The 19,674-nt window shown below is 31.9% G+C and overlaps 1 protein-coding gene across 6 annotated transcripts in view; it reads right to left on the reverse strand.

Annotated features, from left to right (window-relative positions):
* Nucleotides 1-19,674, reverse strand: part of LOC138944759 (dual specificity protein phosphatase 10) — a 47,617-nt gene that overhangs the window by 20,267 nt on the left and 7,676 nt on the right. For 3 of the 6 annotated variants that reach the window (XR_011448864.1, XR_011448863.1, XR_011448862.1), the window contains one exon: nucleotides 18,663-18,807. Coding sequence is in view for 3 of the 6 variants with exons in the window: in XM_070315717.1 (XP_070171818.1) it covers nucleotides 5,087-6,001; nucleotides 16,287-16,584 (1,213 nt within the window). In the remaining 3 variants the exon portion in view is untranslated. Of the gene's footprint in view, nucleotides 1-5,086; nucleotides 6,002-9,407; nucleotides 10,102-16,286; nucleotides 16,660-18,553; nucleotides 18,808-19,674 lie in introns of those variants that run through there. The other 3 variants (XM_070315718.1, XM_070315717.1, XM_070315719.1) reach the window with 3 other exon arrangements.

Genomic DNA, 19,674 nt, shown 5'->3' on the forward strand with positions numbered 1-19,674 from the left:
ATATACATACACAATATAGTATTTAAAGTTATTTCTAGTACCTAAGTACAAAGATATAGCTGCGAAATAATTGAAACGCCCGCTAGATTGAAGCTATAAATGCTATTTACAAATTTTGCAGATGTTATTAAATAATAATATACTATACTGACAATGAGAGAACGAATAGCTTGTGATTAATAATTCAATAAAAATCAAATTTTTATAAATTACAGGAAATTGTCCGCTTCACTTTTAATGAAAAATAAAACATACAGTTTTTTCATAATTCGCGTAGTTTTACAGACTAGCAAAAATCTATTTTCATCTATCATCTATCAAATCAATCTCAGCCCATTCTTGTCAATCTATATGATTTTTTTCAAGCGAAAGTAAGTTATATCGAAGCGAGGAAATACTGGCACACCTGTAAGAGGTAAGGTCGTGCTGATAGGAAAATCTCATAATCCGCGCAACTGACTCATATCTAAATATCCCGAAAGAGAGTGAAACTCCATGGCGGTGACAACCGACGGGGGGGGGGGGGGAGGGGGGGGAGGAATACGTTATGCAATCGTGATTTTGACATATGGCTGTTCGTGCGCTTAGCCAGCGTAAACATGCCGTAGGGTCGATATACACGGTGACTCATGCTTTCAACGTCGTAGTCGTCGTCGTTGTCGTCTGAGAAAAATGCGATCGGGACCGACCGGGAGACCAGACGCGCGCATTAGCCTCGTCAAAACGAGCCACGCGATGCTTTGGTCTCGTTGTTTATAGGCGACCGCGAATCGTAACTAATTATGTAATAACTAACCAAGACAAATTGATATTACAAAGTGACGTCGTTGCGCTCATTGTTGATTGAAAAAAGAAAAAATAATTAAATCTGATAAATTAAAGATTAAATCTTATATTTTAGATATTATTATTTTGCTCCCATTTTCTCTCAAAATTCATAATTATATCTTCGAATAAATCGATAATTCCCTAATTATATTAGTACTGTATACAAATTTTTATATTTATTTATATTTATAATTTTATTTAATAAATATTATATAAATAAATGTGAAAAATTATAGATTTTTTTCAGTAAATTAAACCTTTATAGATTTTTTAAAATATAAGGATTTAAACCATAAAAATTATTAGATTCTTAAATTTTTATATACCATCCTCTTTCATTTTAATTTTATATAATGTGATTTCCGCATAATATATATCATATATTTATGTTATATATTTTCTTTGAAAATTTTCTTGCCTGGAATATCATAATTGTTATATCGTTATCGCAATCGGCCTTACGTCACAAACTGAAAATTATACGGCCATATTAAACGCGATTAATATTTAATTCGTCGCGGTTATGGCATGTAAATTCTAGACAAATCTTCCATTTAATCCGCTATAATTCATCTTCCGTGCGTAGCTTTGCGAAAATACAGCGAAAGCGCAGATCGCGGCGCACAAAATCTGTCCGACTATTCGCGGCGTCATCTCCGACGTGAGTCACTCCTATGAATAGATCCCCACCTTTCGCCTTCATACGCGCCGACGATACGAGTATGATGTTGTCGTCGTGGTCGTCGTCGTCGTGGCCGTCGTCGTGCTCGTCGTCGTCGTGGTCGTCGTCGTCGAGCGTTCGAACGGGTCGTCGTCTGCATTTTCTTCCTTGATTCCTTTGAATTATCTCTGCCATACGTTATATTGCGAGATTTATGTGGAATCTAATAAGAGCGCATTCCCCAATAAAATCACTATCATCTCTCGCGAAACGATCCGATTTTACAGATTAAAAGTAACCGAGAATATTTATAAATCTAAAATTGTATTAAGATATTGCCCATTCGATTTTTAAAATTATTAAGTGACATTTTTATATTATTAATTAATTTTATACATATATTAATGGGTAAAGGCGATTTTAAATATCTATTAAGATTTTCCTTACAGAGAAACATAATATTCTTTAAATGTGCTTTATTTGAATTTGATATATTTGATTTATTAATTTGATTGTACTTATTCGAATTGTACGAGAAGCTGCCTGCGTCATTCTTAAATTCTCAGGAGTAAACAATTCTTTACGTTAGAAGGATGCGTAATCTAAAATGAAATTATGCTATTTTTGCTTTCACTAAAAAAAAAAATGAAAAGCAAAAATATAAACTGAATAAACAAAAAAAGGAACATAAAATTATAAAATTGAAATAAATAAGTATTTTTCGTTTAATTTTAATTTGTGATGCATCCCTTGCATTCATCAAAAATTTTCTTAAAAAAAAAAAAAAAAAAAAAAAATCCAGATTTGAATTTATTCTATATTACTGATCTTTCCAAATATGAACTCTATATATTGATAAAAAAGCATTTAAAAAGTATATTAAATGAATAAAAATTATTATATTTCTTTCAATAAAAATCATTTGAAAGCAATATGTATAGCCTCTTTCAATGCTGAATCTTGTTTTTAAGAATTTCTTTACCATTCTTTTCTCTTATTCCACCTTAACATTCTTTAATAAATCAAAATTTATCAAATCGAAGAGAAAGATTAAGATAAAAATGTGAAACTAACAATCGTACAGAACGCGTTGTTGAGAAAACAAATTATAGTTTGAAAATAGCGTATCGTGGAAAAAGTGCGGAAAATTATTAGCATATAATGAGCGACAAAAATAATAGAAGGAGGGAATGATTTCGGCGTAAAAGTTTCGACGCGCGATTGGCAGCCGGCAGAAATATCGCGCTCGCATCATCGTTATTTCCGAAAACCAGAGACCCACTCCTACATAGAGGACCGGATAGACGACAAACAGTTCACTCTGTTTCATAGTCTTTTCGCCTTTGTAAACAAATTCTACAAATACTACAAAAAAAAAATCAGCAAGAACAGACCGACGAAGATTAATTACCAATTTGTTTTTCGTGTGTAAAGATCATCGTGATAGTTTATCTTAAATTTATAGACTTAATGTCGATAAAAAAGAGAAGGAAGAAAGAAAGAGAGAGAGAGAGAGAGAGAGAGAGAGAGAGAGAGAGAGAGAGAGAGAGAGAGAGAGACCTTTGTCGTATTAATAAGATTCGAAGTTTTTGGATAATTTATAATATAATTTATTTATATTAGTTTCTTTATATTGTATAATATTAATTACTGTATATATATACAGGGTGTCCCATTTTAATCTCCTCAAGCAAATATCTCAAAAACCAAACCCGGAAGAGAAAAATGTTTCAGACAAAAGTTGTTTGGTTTCGAGGGGGCCATAAGATGGTATCATTGGTTTGACCTTGGAAAATCATTTGAAGGTCATGTGAAGGTCAACTTTAAAATCTTAAATGGAAATCCCCATTTTTTATTTAGCATTCTTGTAGCTGACATCGAGAGCTTTCCAAAACACTATAATAAAGTATTTTTTTATTAAGTACTTTTTGAGTTATTTTATATTTTAATCCGACATATTTTGATATAAAGAATTAAATATCTCGTAAAATATTTAGTTTTCGATAATCTTACCGTAATACTTCTATGTACAGAATAATGAGACAAATCAATTAGTATAAAAAAAAATTGTTTTTAAGAAAATTATTTACAATGTATTTTTTTAAACAATTATTTGTTTTTTTTTTTTGCACTTATTAATTTGTCTCATTATTCTGTACATAAAAGTATTACGGTAAGATTATCGAAAACTGAATATTTTACGAAATATTTTATTTTTTATATCAAAATATGTCGGATTAAAATATAAAATAACTCAAAAAGTACTTAATGAAAAAATACTTTATTATAGTGTTTTGGAAAGCTCTCGATGTCAGCTACAAGAATACTAAATAAAAAATGGGGGTTTCCATTTAAGATTTTAAAGTTGACCTTCACATGACCTTCAAATGATTTTCCAAGGTCAAACCAATGGTACCATCTTATGGCCCCCTCGAAACCAAACAACTTTTGTCTGAAACATTTTTCTCTTCCGGGCTTGGTTTTTGAGATATTTGCCTGAGGAGATTAAAATGGGACACCCTGTATATACTATAATTGATATCTTTTGTACTAATTTGTATTAATAAATTTTACACAGCAATTTTGTTTAAATTCTTTTCTGTTTCTAAAAACTATTATTCTTATATATTGTGTGCAATTTTAGAGATATATGTCTTCAATATATTTATTTTGTATCTATTTAAAATCGTTCAATGAAATTGATAAGTTTTAAATTCTTTCTCTTTTAATTACAAAAATATTCAATATATGAAAAATAAAAATAATAAAATCTAAGATTAAAAGATTTAAAAATTCAATGATTTAAGAAAAAAGATTGAAGAATGTTAATTCTAAGGCTTAAATATCGAAGCTCAATATTCATATTCAAATTTTTAAAACATTGCAAAGATATAATTTTTGTTAATATTATTCCCAGTTTTTATATTCCCGTAGTCTTTCATTTTTGAATATCTAGATACGCGTTTTTAGACCTTCTCGTGTATATGTAAAAAATTATTTGCAAAGAAACTTGAAAAAGTTTCTAAATTTAGTCCGTATATTTTCAAGTAACAATTCATCTTATATTATCTAGTGTAAGATGTATCGTTGTTGTGGATCTGATATCTTTGTACACCATTATCTTGCCACTATCAGTTGTGTTATATTCGATAACACAAAGAGCACATCTGACCATCAGAGTATATGACAAAAACTAAATTTAAACCACAGCAAATATAGCGATCACAATCTATCTGACGTATATTACGAATCTAGTTTTTCAGTTCGAATCTTTCATCTTGTGGCGAGAGGTTTCGGATAAGAATTAATAATTATAATTTGATAATTTATATATCAAATTTTATGTGTTTTATAAATAAAAAGATAGTTTACGGTACCTCCTAATTCTTAAGCATTAATACATGCTTTTAGAATGTTACTGAAGATTATATCCCAATTTATTTTAACGTTTATAGTGCGAAAGAGAAGAAAATTCATATGATTTATCACTTCACAATCCAATCTCTTTATAATAAAGAGTTGAGAGCTTCATAATACAGTCATTCTATTGAAACAGAATATCAACCAGACAATCGAGAAAAACCAAAGAGTACTTACCGATTAGCAGAGCAGGTTCCCGATCGTCATCCACAAGAGCGGCGAGTACCAAAAACAATGGATGTTGAACGGGCAAATGCTCCAAGTCATCGGTGCAGTCATCGTACACTATGACTTCCTTAAACTGTCTCCTCCTGAGCAGCTCTTTGCCCTCGCGAGCAGTTGCGAGATCGGCGAGAGTAGCTTTGCCCAGTTGAAGTCTGCGTCGGTTGAAACGATCCGAGCAGTTAACGTTAATAGCGCCGCGTATATGATTGACATTATATAATATGAACGGTCTGCAGTCCAGAATCACCGGCGAAACGGCGGAGGGTCGATCGAGACGCGCGAGACGCTGAGCGAGATCGCCGGAAGTGACGACGCGGGTCTTGCTTAGCACCAGCTGACGATGAAGGGTGCCGTTTTCCGCGCAGGGACTGTTGGGCAGACTAGCGGTCTCCAGTTTGCAACGCTTCGTAGTTATTGATAAGTGCTGATGATGGTGAAGATGATGGAGATGGTGATGATGATGATGATGGTGATAGTGGAGGTGATGAAAGCCACGGCGGTGGACGTCGTCGTTGTTATCGTCGCCGTTCGTTTCTTCGTCGATAATAATCGAGGGTACAGTGGAATTGCTATTGTTATTAACGACGGAGGTGGCGATCGGTGAAGCGGTTGGCGAGGCTGGGAAGGCACAAGGACTCGGTCCTGGCTCGCTCAGGCTGCGATTCAGCACGAGTTTCAGATTGGCCCGAGGCCGGCCAGCCGATACTGGCTCGCAGCATAGCAAGGTAGACATCGAGGAGGACGATGGAATTCGGTCTTGAGGCCGATGGTCGTGCTGGTTGTGTTCGGGATGATGATGATGGTGATGATGATGGTTGGAGTTCACGTCGGTGATGCTCACGTCGTGGCACGGTCCTGCGGTTGACGCTGAAACATCAAAATTCCGACACGTCCGCAATTGTTATCAAAATTTTTCCCTTATATCAGTTAATACAACAGAAGCTCCATATTCGCGCGTTCTTTACTCGCGTGTTTCTCATATTTCTTGTAGTTCGCCATTTGCGATTGTTTTTCGTATATTGCCAGATTTAAAATTCGCTTATTTACGATAACGTTAACAGAAATAACAAAATAATGGATAAAAAGAAAAACACAAATCTTAAATAACTTATATTGTAAGTAACCCAAAAAAGACTCTTATATATTTGATCTCTTATGATTATTATTTTAAGATTAAATCAAATATAAAATATATTATAAAAATTCTTATTTTATTTCTTCATTATATTTTTTTATTTAATCTTTATACAAATTTCTCTCTCTTTCCCATATTTGCAATTATTTCTATTTTAAATTAAAACGAGAACAATAATTTAAATTAATTTGATAAACTAGTATCAAGTCCATTCCCGATTCAGTTTAACGAAATATTGGTTTTCAAAATATCCTGCATTTTAAGAATTTTTATACTTTACTAAAAATATTTTGCATATTCTAACATGTTTTTCTATATTTTAAAAACACAGCAGAGATATTGTCATGTCTTTGAATTCTCGATTCTTTACGTTATTTTATTCTATTAGTTAGTTACAATTCTAATTTGGCAATTGGACGACGACCAATGTCTCGAGCATTACGAAAGATCTGTTGTAAGCGACGATGTACTAACTTAGAAATTACGTGATACATCCGGGATTTGCTAGCATGTGATTTGTATATTTTTATAAATAACGCCGTGTCTATATATTATCCGCGTGTTGCTCCATCTTAGATTCCTAAAAATCTTTGGATTCTGCAGTTTCCAGATTTACTTACACTTTTGCCTCTCTTTATAATCTCTCAAAAGATATCTTAAAATATCAAAACTCTCTGTGTCAATTCAAATATGAATAACATTAGATTTTAGATTCGTAGATTAGGTTTTAATCTTTCAATTTCTTCTTTTCATATTTGTCTAAATTTTTATACTTTTCAATTTATTTGAAATTCTCCTTGAATTATGAGAAAAACCGTTTGAATTAGATCAAACTGGATAATACTCGGTTAGAATCAACAGCCGATTAAACTATCGGTTACTCTGTCTCCCTCTCTCTCTCTCTCTCTCTCTCTCTGTCTCTCCCGTCCGACCGCTCTCCCACTTCTCTTCCGCCATCGAAGTTTCTCTCCGGCCCCGAGAAGTCTTCGAGAGTTCGTTCTTTCGAATGAGTAAACGTTGTGGAATTCGACGCTTCGAGCGGCAAGTGGGACCTCGCGACTAGCGATGGGCCCGATACCCTCGCAATCTGTCGATATCTCTTACCGAGTGTGGCCGTTTAAATAGGCATTATCAAACAATTCGAGAAAGTTGCTGAAGCAACGTTTACTTGCAAAAAGTCAATAGCGGAAATATTAATTTACATAAAATTAATATATGGAAACTTTCTAAGAAGGAAGACTTGATATCATTATGTTATACTTTTTAGAAACGTACATACAAAATTATTCAGTAATAAATACGTATTGTATTGAAATACGAGTATAAAAAATATTTGGCGTTTGAGATATGTTTTCGACGAAAAGACATTTAAACTAGCATTTATATAATTAAAATGTTGTATATTTCGTATTAAAAAATAAGAGACTACGAATTAAACTTTCGAATTTAAAATCCGTAAACAAATAATACCATTTTCAATTAATTTCAGTAAGCTTTACTCTAAGAGAGAAATAAATTATAAATATAAATTATTTTATATACAGACATCTCCTAGACATAAATAACACTCTGCCATTCATCAGAGTTTTTTTTCATAAATTCATTGCTTTCTGCTCAACAAAAGTTAAAGAATTTCATAAAAAATGTTTAAGAGGCAAATTTTAAGTATTAATATTTTATTATCTTCCATTATCGTTTTAATTAACTTTGAATATATTTTGCAATCAATAGCGTTTATAGAACTTTATCGAAACTTTATTATCCGTAATATTAAATCGCGAAGATTAAAAAATCGTGAGGAATAATGGCTAAACGTTTATATTCAAGAAAAATTGTTTCATACATTTATTAGAATCATTGAGAACTAATCCGATAGTTTTAGTAGATAAATTGCGTTGTAAATGAAATAATTTTTTGCTATGCCGATTAAAATTAAGATGATATATTAGTTTCGGACTATCGCTATTCGTAACCCGACCAAGACATTCAACCAAAGCGGACAGATGTAGCACAAACACCTGCCATCATGCGGAATACTCCGCTTTCTTTCGTTCACTCGAAAAGAACGATAATTTCTCCAAATTAATTTCGTCGCGTCCATCTGATTTCAATCTTCGAGCATAATCTAAACTTTTATACAAAATATTTCGAATTGCATCAGAGTGTGTGGTAAATTATAGGTAAAATAACATAAAATATACAAACTTTTTGAGAACGTTCAAAGAAATGTCTAAAAAAATTTTTATTATAAATTTTCATGAATATTTATTTATCATTTTACAATAACTTAAAATCTCACTCCAGTCTTGATTCAATTGTACATTTTCAATGAATGCAAAGATGGTCAATTAAAAAATTTATTTATTTAAAAATATGCTTCAAGCATATCCTACATTTAGTTTAAACATTCATGGATCTAAAAAATTGAGAGCCAAGCATCTTCAATTAGATTTCATTTACATCACAATTACATTCCTGATCTACATAGCAATTAATTAAAATATCCAGTACATTTGCAAACGAATAAAATAGTTGCTTCGATTAAACATTCGCAGATTCGAAAATTGCAGGATTTACATGTCAGATTATTAAATCTATACATACAAAAAAATGTATTCATATTATATTCTACGGAGAATATATCTAAAAGCGTTACTAAAAAGTCAACTTATTTCTACAAAACTTATACGTGACACAATACATGAATAAATTACACGATAAACACACATTTAAAAATCGAAAATTTCAATATATAAAAAGTCCTATCGCTATCCGCGTTCTTTAAATAGACACATTCAAGAAAAAATCCAAAGAGCTAAAACTTAACGAAATTGAAAAAAACGTCGAACTTTGTACCTTGGAGTAAGATGAAAAAAGTCTTTATTATAAAATTTCGAATGATATTTACAGGAGAATTGATATTTTTGTTGAAAATACTTGAGAGAATATTTCATTTCACTTACATCTATGTAAAAATAGAGATTAAAAAAATTCAGTGTTTTTCAGTTTTCGATTTATATATGTCTAAGATTCTAAAAATTGAAAGAAACATTTCAATCGCAGAATCTTGATATACTTGAAATCCCCAGAGAATTGAAAATCCCAGAGTACGTGCATTCCATATGATTAAACACACACCTTGCATCTACATATCCGGGAACCGAAAAGTCCGGTCCGCTGTTTAGAAATCCAACGGTGGGCCGAGCGTTCCAATTTTCGACTTACACATTCGAGAACGAAAAAGCTCGAAAAGTGTTAAATGTAAAAGCCCGATGTTACGCACTCCCGACGCGGTATCATCCATAAGAGCGATCTTACGAGGATCGGATAGGAAAGGATCAGGAAGAGAAGGATGTTGGTGAGGAGATGGACCATCGGGATGACGTCACGGGTCTCAAGAGAGCGCGGTCGCGTGGGCCCGAAGGACCCCGCGATGCTCACGTCGGAACAACATGCTTCCCATGGGAATGGCAAAAATACGCGAGGTATAAGACACGGAAGATCTACAATCGCGAGAGCGCGATCGATACTAGATCCTCTGCCAACGGCCGGCGAGCGAAGACTGAGGGGGAGAAGCCCAGGCTAAGAGCGGCGCGATACGCGGATGACGACGACGACAACGACGACGACAACGACGACGACGACGACGATGACGACGACGACGAGTTCGCCGGCGACGAGGAGAGCGGAGAACCACATTAGAGGAGAGTGGAGAACGTTGCCGTGGCCGTGGCGACGGGGGTGACGGGGGTCGTGGAACGCTCGGCGCAGGAGCGTAATTTAACCCCTCATACCAAACCTAGCTTACATTGGAATGCACCTTAATCTTTTCAATATTGATTTTTTGCAAGAGAAAAAATTATTCATTATTATTATTATTATTAAATATACATTCGTAAAAAAATAATATCTTATCAGTAAATGAAAATAATATACTTTTTTGGTTGGCTATAAAGGTCACTATAGCCATTTTGAAATTTTTTTTATAAGAAAAAATTTTCGTAGAGAAAAGAGTATAGTAAAAAAGAAGGATCAATGAGAAAAAAAAAAGATCACGAATAATTATAGTAACTTGCTGAAAATTATTTATTTCAAAAGTTTTTTGATGTGTGATATATCGTAATGTAGTGTATACATAAATTAACATCGTATATAATATGTACTTGCTTTCTATGTTTCTTTTCCTTTGGGAAGATACAGCCACAGAGTGACGCCATATTTTTCTTCGGGGATTTGAGAAACTTCGGATGGGAAATATTTTTCGATTAGTTTCAACAGAGTTTTGCCGCTAGAGGATCGTGCTCGTATATATAATCTCAATATTTCACCGTAGAATTTAAAAAAAAAATAATAAATAATAATAATGTTTCGATATGCATCATAAATAATTCTTAACTTCTCGTATCTCTGTAACATTATTGCATTTTTAAATTCACAATGTTCTTATCTCTGGAGTTTCAAAACGACAATCTTCACACATACTTTCACATATTAAAATTCTCTTATCGAGAAATAATTTCACGACTTCTAGATCGGTTGTACGCAACATTAACTATTGACGATCGTGAAAAAAAAAAAAAAAATGGAAGTTCTGCGCCATCGTGCGTGTAACGCGCGGCGAGATGACTCATCCGTCGACGGCGCGAGCATACGCGCTTTATGTGCACGCGCATGTATTGTGTACACTTGTACGTTCATACAACCGGTGTCTCGAGATACACATTACGCCACGGCGGCACTGCCGTACCGAGAAAAGAGTTCCTAACGCACGTTCGATCAATGTTAGTCTCATTGTATTTTGAATATTAATAGTATTACCAAGATATCACACGCGAGAACTTATAGCAACGTGAGAGACGTAAAGAGGCTTCCACGTGATCGATATCAGTCGTCGGCGTTTCGAATATTAATATCAAGTGGTCTCACCGAGTTCTTTATCACGTTAGCATTTTGCCATCTTGACGATTTCAACTTATTGTAATTTTCACGACTGGAAAAAAAAATTATTCTTTATATATTTTCATATTTTTCTGAATAATATTAATTCCGAATAATAATAACATGCTATCGTATGATAAATAATGATAATAATAATTTTGAAGGATTGTAATTAATTACGTTCTGTACATAAGAGATTAAGAGAAGCTCGATCATGAAGACTGAAAATTGTTTTCTTATTCCTAATTTATGATACGATCATATCCCATATAAGAAAAAATTTGTATTATATACATTTTGTGATCTATACTACCATTCAACATATAAATTTGCAAATGGTGGCTATGATTTATAGTATCGTCTCTGAATGAAAGAATTTTCAAAAATCTAAAGATCCGAAAATACTACAAATTAAAAATTTATTTTCCAATCTCCGAAAAGTTTTAAGAATTAAAATATCTTTATCGCAGCATCTAAAATGCATTTAAAAAAATATTTTTAGTTTTTCTGTTTTTTTTTTTTTTAATGCAAGACAAAAATATTAATTATTAATGAAAAAATCGTTAAAAAGGAACCGAGCGTTATCGAAATTCAATGACTTATACCAAATTCAAAACTTATCGATAGCCACAAAAATTCTATAAAGAAAACCGATTCAAAATTGATTAAAGAAACGCAAAAGTACGATTAATCCGAGACACTCTGTATATTTAGATTATGAGTTTAATTTAAATCGCTGCCATACGAAAATAGCCAACGCCAACGGAATGATGTACTATCTGAATATACAGAAAATACATCAGAGTAAAACATGGAAAGGTTAAAAAAAAAGATCTGTTTAAATATGAAAAACACAGAGTTAGTCTTTAAAAGAGTTATAGAACTGAAGCGTATATCTGAATAATTACGAGTAGTGTAAAGAAGAAAGCTATTTGTATCGCGTGTGTTTTCTTGGTTCGCTCCATAGACTATGGATTAATTATTCGTCAATTATTTCCGATAATCAATATCGTATAGTATTTCTTGACATTAATCAACCGCTTTATTCCGATACGCGCGATAATATTGTCACACACGGAATAACGTTTTTTACATGCTGTATATGCGCAAACTGATAAAAAAAAAGCTCGAGAGCACGATTAACACATGCGTATTGTTTTCTCAGGTGAATCCGCGGCGAATTTTATTTCTCTAACAGCTATTTGAACTTTTTTCTGGATCTCAGCATTATCTCGTGTGATGATTCTTTTTTTTTTTTTTAATTATGAAATCCTCGGTTTTTTTTTTTTTTAATCATAATTAATCAATGCAATCCTAGATCCTACTATTAATCTGACCAGGGAAAAGATAAGATTGCATGATTATAATGACATTGACGCGTTCATACTTATATATGATAACCAATTCTGAAAATTTAATCGACTATTCTTCGATGCTTACGCGATGCTTACGTTAGACAGGAAATATAATTCCTAAATAAACGAAATGAATGAAACTGTTTTTATTAGTTCGTGATGCAGTTTTTTCGCGTCTCTTATTCTCTCTCTCTCTCTCTTTCTCTCTTTACACATTCTCTAAAATATTTACAGAATAATGTAATTTGCGTGTCTAGAAACTGAATCTGTAAAAAATATCTTTAAAATTGACAAAATTAATTAGACAGAAAAATATATAGATCCAATAATTCATAAAATACAAAAATACAACGTGTATCAAAATCGAATTAAACGGCATGACTCAATGATTCTAAATTACAAAAATTCGAAATTTTATAAATCGCTTAAAATGTAACAAATTCTAAAAACTTTTATATGTATAAATTTGAAAAAATTAAGAACTTAACGATGTCAGAATCCGAAAACTTCAAGATTCAAATGCGCGTCAAAGATCGAAAAATTTAGGGATCTAATTTAAAGATTTTCAAGAACCTATCCTATATAGCACATATAAAAAAGATTCAATCGTTCAACCAACCCCCTCGTCCTCTCGCAGAAACTTCATGTAGTGCGTTTGCGTAGTTATCTAAAATTCCGTGTACCAAAGATAGAGTCTGACATCATACACGCGGGCATCAGCCGGATCGAACGAGCGATAAACATACATATGTATTCACGCACGATGTCCTCGTACGCGGAAGATTCCAGTTTACCACTCACATGCAACTGTCAATTGATCGATCGATGCATTCATTGATGCTGCAAGCATACGATTTTCCTTTTCTCTTTCTGCTTTTTTTCTCTTATTTCTTTATATGTATACATCTAAATGGCTGTGTCTTTATTAAGGTGGGTTTACACTTTGCGAACGAACATCGAACGAACAGCGAATGCGAACGTCTTGTGAAACGTTTCGAACGTTTTTCTCGCACGAATTGTCTTCGAACAACGTTCTGTTCGCATTCGCTTTGGCGTATATATCTGCTAAATGATAACAACGAACGTTCGCATTCGCTGTTCGTTCGATGTTCGTTCGCCAAGTGTATATCCACCTTTAGACGCCTTCGCTCGTATATATGGATAAAAATAAATAAAGATCTTTAGAGTTATAATTATTTATGTTAAGATAGCACTAAAATCTTAAAATAAATGTTTTTCAAAATTTATTTTTTTCCTTTTTTTTTATTTGAATATTGTACGAAAATGTTGATATGTGCATGAATAGTTCGGTAACTACGAACATTTACGTTCTTTCAGATACTTAAAGATATGTAATATTCGCGAAAATCCAAAGATTTATAGACAAGAAAGACACACGGATTGTCAAAGATAAAAGGTACTGATATGAAGATTACCAAAGCATCCTAATAAAATCATTGTTAATTTCATTGTAATAAAATCATTAAGAATTCATAGTTTCAAACATTACAAAAATCAAAAAGAGCAACATTGATATTGATTGATGTGTACGCATATTCAGTGATATACATATATACAACGATAATTAAACATCGCCGATGATCATATCAGTTATCTAATACTCATGACATCAGAGTCGAGAAAACAAGCGAAATAAGTTTCAAGTTCCTTGAAATAATTAATTTTTATTTAACGAAACTATCGCGTAAGCGTGATAAAGCAGATTTATAAAACGATAATTTTCATTCTCAGATCTTCGGCATATTTTACAAGTCTACTCTGTCGATGTATAACGTTAAAAATTTCATTATTTCGACGTTTTGTTTATTTAAGTTTTAAGTTAACGATGTGAGACTATGCCAGGAGAGTAGAATGTTATATACCTTTCGCGATTTCTCGATATTTTCGAGTCGTGGGTGCGTATCACCATAGAGGGTTTATTGTTTGTCGGGAATAATGGCGATTTACACACGAACTCGGATACGGCAGCTTATAGTAACACGTAACACCCGCTGCTGGTGCTGATAAGGAGTCTTTGTACATATGTACTATATCGGTAGAGACGTCACAAAACCAGCCTGATAAAATACGATTCGCTCAAGTACGATGTATAAGATAATACGTGCCATATAGTGTGTTTCGCAATTATCAAACAGAATGAAAGCTTCGATGTTTGCTCTTGAGAGTATCTTTCTCTCTAGATCTTTCATTAAACTTTTTTAATTTTATTATTATATAGATCAAATTATAATTAAATTTTGTATATTCAATTAACATAAAACATAATTAACACAATTCTATATAGTAAAACATACCTAACGTATGTTTATATTAGGTGTACAACTTTGCTTCCGCCGTTTCCTATAGATGGCTTTAGCGGTAGTGGTCGAAATAAATATTGTAGATCATAGACGTCATGCGATAAACTTGGGCATCTGTCAACATAACCCCATAGAAACATTAGTCGATTTGTGTCTGCATCATAAAGTTATTCTCGATTGAAAATGTCAGTTTACGAGCCAAATTCTCGTCATTTGCGGGAGGTTTTAATTTTCTGCTTCAATATGAAGAAATCTGCGGCTGAGGCGCATCGAATGCTCTCAAATACTTATGGTGAAGCCGCTATTAGTGAAAGAACGTGTCGTGAGTGGTTTCAACGCTTCAAGAACGGTGATTTTCACGTCGAAGACCGGCATAGCGGTGGAAGAGAGAAGGTTTTCGAAGATACAGAATTGGAGGCATTACTTAATGAAGACTCGAGTCAAAGTCAAAAAGAGGGAGAAAGTAGTGGCCAGCGATGGACAATACTTTGAATCATAAATGTATAACCAGTTTTTTACAATAAAGCCTCGAATTTCGGAAAAAAACGGCGGAAGCAAAGTTGTACACCTAATATTTATATTAAATTTCGATTTGTGATTTTTACAATACGAGATTATTCAATTATAGCATATAAAATATGATAAGTTTTGTGGAATTCAATAAATAATGTTGGAAAAAGCTCAATAAAATTTCACACACAAATGTGATTGAGAAGAAATTAAAAATATTATTTAAATCTTCCGTAGTAAAAATAATGGCACAAAGAGGAATCTTTCGCATAAAACAGAATCGATAAAACTTATATAAGACTTAATAATTGTGTGTGATAGAGATTTGATATTATTTCCTTAATGATGATATACCCATCTTAAGAATTTTATCAATGATTTTACGAAAAAAGCGAATCATTCTTCAAAGGAAAATCACTTATTTCAATCATTACTTATTATTCATTAAATGCAAAATAACTGTTTTATTATGCCGCATATTTTCAATCATGATATTTGCCTTTCTTAAAATTAAAATGCTCTAAGCGTTTAAAGTTTTGAAGAAAATTCAAAATAATTTAAGAGTGTAAAAATTGAAAGATATAAATATTTTAAAATGTGTGTAAGTAAACGAGAAAAAATATATAATCCAAGAAAGAATATAAATTCAAGGAACTTATCTAAAATTCAAAAATTTATAAAATTCAGAGAATATACATATGCAAGGCATTACAATCTCGTTTCGTCCCTTTAGATCTAAAGATTCAGAATGTTAAAAATCAGAGTTATATATAAAATCTTTGGATTTTTGAATATTTTATCAAAAATAAAAGATTAAATTGTTAATTATAAATTAATAAATCGTCCAGTTTATCTATCCTATTACCGATTTAATAAGAAACATTCAGACTTACCATCGATGGGTCGAAATCGAAATTTCTTGAGTCTCGGCAATGTCGCAGGAGAACAGACTCTCGTCAGAACTGGCATCTCGCTAAGTTCTTTCGGTGACAATCGGCCAGAAATTCCGTCCGAAAATGATTTCAGCTCCGAAACAGCCACACGCTTGGGCGATCTCTCTGTGATGCCAGTGGCCTCTACGAAAAGAGAAAAAAACGCGAACGTAAGTATATATATACATCCTTTGTTTGAGTTGATTGACTGCGTGCAATCTCTTGACGTGGACGATGGTGCGTCATCGTCGGGTGTCATCGTGTTTGTGTATGCGCGCGTGTCATTATTCCAGTATGCGAATTGCAAAACTTCTCGCGACGTTGTTTAACAGCGACAGCACTTTTTTTAATAAGCGATGGCGATATGATTGCACAGCGATATCTATATTTTTCAATGAACCAACAAATATGTGAGACAGATATATATGTATCTTTATACAACTTTCGCTATCAGATCTTATCCGTATAAATTATTAATATATATTTAAATTTTAGCTATTTCGGCTAGAAGTATATTCGAGAAAATTTTGTTAAATATTATAACTTGGCAATATTTTCTCTTTATGCTCAGATTGTTAAAGTCGTAAAAAAAAAAAAATATTTGCTATATATTGATATACATATACATATACGTAAGAAAATTCTTAAATTCTTAAGAAATTTGTTATGTAATATTTGATAATTTTTTATTTTATAAATTACATTTTTCAGTATAAAAAAAACTGTCATTTTAAATTTATCTAATTAATGTTGTAAGCATACAAGCCGCTGTTTCAATTAAAATTTATCTTTTATTTTATCTTCTATTTTTATATATTCCAAATCATTCCTTTTCTCGACGAATGCATATCCGATAAATGTCAAACTATCAACAATCAACGGCCCGAAATTATAGTATGACTCATATAATTGATAATTAATCGAGGAAAAGCCAATACTTGCAAAATACCTTGACCTCAATTTTTCCTTAAAGTGGGGTTTCCTTTTTTAAAAAAAAGATGATTGTTGTCGTTAGTTAGGAAATCATTTTTTATATACAAAACTATAATACAAAAATAGCGGTGAAAGAATTCAAAAATTAATTTAAAAATAATTCTATTTTTTTTCTATTTTTTAGTAGATTATCAAATTTTAACAAAAAGAAAAAAGGATCAAAATAAGATATAAGATCAAGCATTAATTTTAAAATAGAGAAATTTATTTGCATTATAAAACTTTTAATATTAACTTATTATATTATTTTACTTCCAAATATTTTTTTTTTTATTGAATCAATCCTTGCAAAAAAAATCTTTTGTATATTTTTATATGTTTATAATATCACAAAGTGTACTTATAATTAATCATAAAGTCATGCAAAAATATAAATTTTTATTTCTACTATTTTATGTACTATGTAATGCTATGTTACATGGCATAAATAATAATAATGTGTACATACAAAAGTGAAGATACTTTTATATTGTACAATATAATAATTTCTATACAACATATTTTCATATCATGTATTTATATAAATAGATGTATAAATATGTCATTCGTGCAAAAAGCTATTTGCCTAAAATACCATAACAATGTATTAAATAAAATAAATAAACTTATATCTCTAAAGACACAAAGACTAGAGATGGTTGGTGTTTTAATTTCAAAGTTTTTTATTTGTTAAGAAATAAAAAAAAATGTAAAAAGAGAAACAAAATAAGAGAAATAAATAATTTGTATTAATTTACAAATATTTAGCTTCTGTTTTAAAATTATATCACAATTTTTCAAAAATTACTTAAATCATGAATTCAAATGTCATGAAAAAATGAATTGTCCTGTATATATAATATATACATATATATACAAGACATATCATTCTATACATTATTTTATAACTCTTTTCCTCTCTGATTTTGAAAAAAAAATAATAAACTGTAATCGATAATAGCTTTTTCTTTATTTTATTAATAAAAAATAAACACCTTATTGTACTTTATTGTCTTATATGACACACATAAATACAGCAACTTTTTGGCACTAAGTTTTTAGATTAATTTCTAATTTTATACACATTATACCATATATATATATATATATATATATATATATATATATATATATATATATACTTCTGGATATAAAACGTGTCTTATCTTTCTAGAAGTATTCAGAAATACTTTCTATAGATGTGTGTAAAGTATATACGTAACTTATCAAGTGAATTGTCGATATGTCACACTTACCAGGCGAAAGCGATCTCTTGACGGGCGACGCTCTCGCGGCACGATGGTTCACAATTGACTGTGCCGCGCCATCGCAGCCAGCCGCCGATATCTTGGCGCTCATCCTCGCCGCACCGAGGTCGGCTTCCGGCGATCCTGATTCACGTACCAGGAAGTTCAGTCCGGAGGACGACGTAGGAGCATACCGGCGCGCTAAATCGCGAGGTGACGGTCCGCCGCTACGTTTCCAGGTGCCGAGATTGACTCACGCTGACCTGCAAAAATACTTGTTAGAATAGCGTGACATTGGACTCCTGTCAGGGATGACTGGCAGACGAAGAAACGACGTCTATCTGGTCATCTCGGGCATGTTGTCAAGTCAAAGACACGTTATTTTTTTCTTTTTCTAATGCCTGTCACAAAAGACCGTACTTCATTTTCTTATAATCTATTTTTGTAAAATAGAGAATTAATTTTTTAAGTCTTATTGTGTTATTTGTACACTGATTGCTATAACTCAGATGACACACAATATTTATAAATATTCATAAATATTTTTATTATTTATTTTTTGAAAGATTATATAAATATTTTACATATTTATTTAACATATCTTGTATGCATTAAGAAAAATCATAAAAACTTGATTCGATATATTATTAAAATGTAGGCTAAATATTTTATATAATATTTATGGTTTAAGAAAAAGATAAATAATATTATAAAAAATTTAAATAATTATTATAAATATTTTGTACATATTTTATAAATATTGTATACTATCTGAGAAAAGAACAAAAATATTAAATAACAACAAATGCAAGAATTTATTTCTACTCTATAGAAATATTGATCACGTATGACCTTTCGCTTTGAGGCATAAAATATTATCGAAAAAATCACAAATAAAGAAGGAGAGCGTTGACTTTGGCGAGAGAACCTTGAAGAAGAAGGAACAGGAAGAACTGGAGGGAATCAAGGCGATCCACAATTTCTCGTTTCTGTCGGTTTAATTTATTACAGGAACACGGAGCAGATCGAAGAAGAACGAAAAATCGCGGATCCATCCGGACGTTAAACGCGCGCCTCGAACGCGGTGCCGGTAATAGCGACGCTCGATATATCTCGATAGGAAGGGGTGT

Source organism: Polyergus mexicanus, unplaced genomic scaffold (genome assembly GCF_030449975.1).
Source record: "Polyergus mexicanus isolate NDT 795.1 unplaced genomic scaffold, iyPolMexi1.0 SCAF_2, whole genome shotgun sequence".
In the NCBI taxonomy this organism is placed as follows: Eukaryota; Metazoa; Arthropoda; class Insecta; order Hymenoptera; family Formicidae; genus Polyergus; species Polyergus mexicanus.